The sequence below is a fragment of the Austrofundulus limnaeus genome, unplaced genomic scaffold, assembly GCF_001266775.1.
Source record: "Austrofundulus limnaeus strain Quisiro unplaced genomic scaffold, Austrofundulus_limnaeus-1.0 Scaffold361, whole genome shotgun sequence".
Lineage (NCBI taxonomy): Eukaryota > Metazoa > Chordata > Actinopteri > Cyprinodontiformes > Rivulidae > Austrofundulus > Austrofundulus limnaeus.
The window spans coordinates 72,708-75,967 of NW_013952763.1; the positions used below are offsets into that span (position 1 = coordinate 72,708).

At 37.7% G+C, this 3,260-nt stretch overlaps 1 protein-coding gene across 1 annotated transcript in view; it reads right to left on the reverse strand.

The window, feature by feature from the left end:
• zgc:55558 overlaps positions 1-3,260 on the reverse strand; it is a 7,420-nt gene that overhangs the window by 1,512 nt on the left and 2,648 nt on the right. The window contains exon 3 of the mRNA XM_014023275.1: positions 1,781-1,959. Coding sequence (XP_013878729.1) covers positions 1,781-1,959 — 179 coding nt within the window. The remainder of the gene's footprint in view (positions 1-1,780; positions 1,960-3,260) is intronic.

A 3,260-nucleotide genomic window follows, 5' to 3' on the forward strand; every position in this document is an offset into this window, starting at 1 on the left:
GAGTTATTAATTAAAGTAAAGCTGAACTGTATTTGAAATAAATTGTCTAATTATTGATAAATAAAAGAATTCATGGTTGCCGTCAATTTCTGGACAACTTTTCCGGCCTAAAATATAATCTTACCAGAAGGGCTTCCATCATTTTTTGCACAAGCAAATAATCACTGAGTTCTCTGCAAATAACTGCAATGCAAAAATAAATGCAAATGTAAAGGGTTAGAATTTTGTGGCCTGCAGTTTTTAAGCCATAGCAACCCACTTTGGTCTTCGTTTGGACAGTCTATTCACTCGTCTTCTGGTCAGAATGACACTTTGTTTCTCCAGAGATGGTTCAATGAGCTAGCTAGTAGGAATTGGCATTTTAAGGAAAAAAAAAAAAGAGAAAAAAAAAACACCTTTTGAATTTGCCAGTAATTAGATTTTTTTGGCAAATATCCAACTTGCAGCAGTTCATGCTTCTCACAAACACATGCTTATTCCGTCCTTTATTCGTGTAGTACTAATTAATTGAGCACAGGTCTCAGCAAACTGTTTGAAAGCTGTCTTAATGAGCACAGAGCTCATATGGTTATGATTAAGGGATTGTTGCCTGTTTCATGTTTTTTGGTTAAAAACATGATCATAGCCACGTGATTTACTCAGCCCAGGTTCTGTAGTTGGACAGACCCTTTAATGGAACGAAAGCTTCAAGTACAGATATGTGTGCTGCTGAGGACATTTTTATTCCTTCATTTTTAGTGGTCTAGTGGATCGACGGGGCGGTGTGAACAGTTTCCACTTTGTCATCCTTTCAAAAACTAGACACCGCATAGCGGTAACAATGACCCCCACACGCACAAATGCACCGGAACTCAGAAGTCTTTATTCCTAACAAATGTCATGCTACTAGGTGCATCCCAAAATTGTAGTGGTTTGGGTGGGGGGGTCTTTTTTGCGGGGGGGGTTGGACCTGATGGATAGCCCCTCTTCAGAGCTAAACAACCAAAGAAAATCTGAAGCTCCTATGTTTAATAGTTTGAGCTATAACCATACCCCTTTTTCAGAAAAATTGGGGGTCCGGGGGGTGGGGAGCACTGATTGGTGGGCCCGATGGATAGAGCTTCATCAGAGCTAAACAACAAAAGAAATCTGAAGCTTCTATGTTGAACAGTTTCTGAGTTATAAGCAATTTTGCATGTCTTGACACCCCCATTTTGAAAGGAGCCCCCTCCTTAAATATGGGGTCTATCATAAAACCGTTGACGGCGCAGTGTAGGTCAGACCCCGGCAAATTTCATTGTTGATCGGTGCAGCCGTTTCTGTGGTACGGTTGACCAAAAATCACCGGAAAAAAAATAAAAACAGTACGAAAACAATAYGACTTACACTTCGYGTGCGGATGTCATAATTATAKTGTTGTGATTCACATTAATTCTTTAAATATGACCATTTAAACTAAATGTCAAAAGGTGATAATCACTGCCCATCGCTCTAGAACAGGAAGGTTTATTCTTTAACTTTTTCACAGAACCTCATTTCAAAGGATCTATATAATCATTAACTTCTTTATCATTTTATTTATTAGTCAAAACTGTCTCACATATGCTGAAACACACTCCGGTTTTATGCTTGCGATAAATGAGAACATTTCCTGTTGACCAGGAAATAAACTTTGCAGCAACAGTGTTTCCACCAAGCTAATCTTTATACTCAGACCTCTACATGTCTATCGCAGAGAAAAATAGAGTAGATCCAAAMAGCAAAACTGGGATCCACTGCACTGAGCGGCTGCATGTTGTACCTGTAAAGGTGAACGTCCTCAAACGATTTGGTGTTGTTGATAGCAAACACACAGAGGAAGCCCTCCCCTGTCCTCATATACTGGTCCCTCATGGCGCTGTACTCCTCCTGACCTGCAGTGTCCAGGATGTCCAGCAGGCACGTCTCTCCATCGATCACCACCTGTTTTCTGTACGAGTCCTGCCAGCACAACAACCAAGACCATCAAACAGTCTGTGACCAACAACTGAACATGAACCAACCGGATCACCCCACCTACGTAGGGTCTAAACTATGAGCTACCACTTTATAATTTATCTACTCTTAAAGAAGTAAAATAAACTAATCTGGTGATTAATTTATAATCCAATGCTTAGAAGCTGCAGATTAGAAAAAGACAAAAGTAAGCCTACATTTATTTGATCTGTACTCTTCAGTTGTACCATTTACTTTGTTTACGCTCTTCTTCACTAGCTTTCTAACAATAAACATTTGTCAAGAACACCTTTGATRAATTACACGTTTAAGATGGTCAAACAAGTAGGCTGAGCAACCTTTATGTTATTGGGATAAATAGAAAGTAAAACGATCTTGTCAAATATTGAACATGCATCAGTGATTCATGAGTGGCTCATAATTCTACTAAATAACTAACAGCCTAATTAGGAGGCGTACATAATGACACTTTGCACGAGTAGTCACGCTCTTCAGAAGGCGGCCTAAAACAACCTACAGTATGTCAACTCCTGTCCAGCTAGTCAAAAGACAGACAGTTGGTAGCCTAGCATCGAATTTATTTAGTCAATTTATAGGTAAAAATTTTTAGATTTTACCCGTGTCTTAAACCTAAAAAAATATGTAATTTTTTACAAAAAATCCATATTATACACCATTTTAATGTATACCTTTGGATAAGGACAGAAGACGGTGATTGATAGCAGCCATCAAACGTAAGGAATGGCAGCCCTCTGAGTAGGCACTGATTTGCAATGAAAACTTTTTACAAGGTAATAAGATTAATGTTCATATATTTCATTATAGTGCTGGACAATAATTCCATGTCAGGGTAGAAAATGTTTAGATAACGATATTACTGAATTTAATCGATAGACTTCAGGGGTGGGCAATCCTGGTCCTCGAGGGCCGCARCCCTACATGTTTTATGTTTTTTCTGGCTCCAACACACCTGATTCAGACATTGATTTACCTTCTAAGTTCTGCAGTATGGAGGCCCGACACTGACATAATTATAAATAAAAGCAGAAATATATAAATGAACCACTACATAAATAAATACACTTAAAATGCACAAATTCAATCAAAAAAGAACTTCACCTCATGTTTTGTAATTTAATTCTCGTTTAATTGATTTTTTTTAACAATTCAAATTTGACTGTTTTTTAAAATATATATTTTTCAGTTTTCCCTTTTACTTGTACGGACATTTGTCTCTTAAATGTTTAAATTGAAATATTTTATAGTTTTGTCCCACAAGTCTTTTT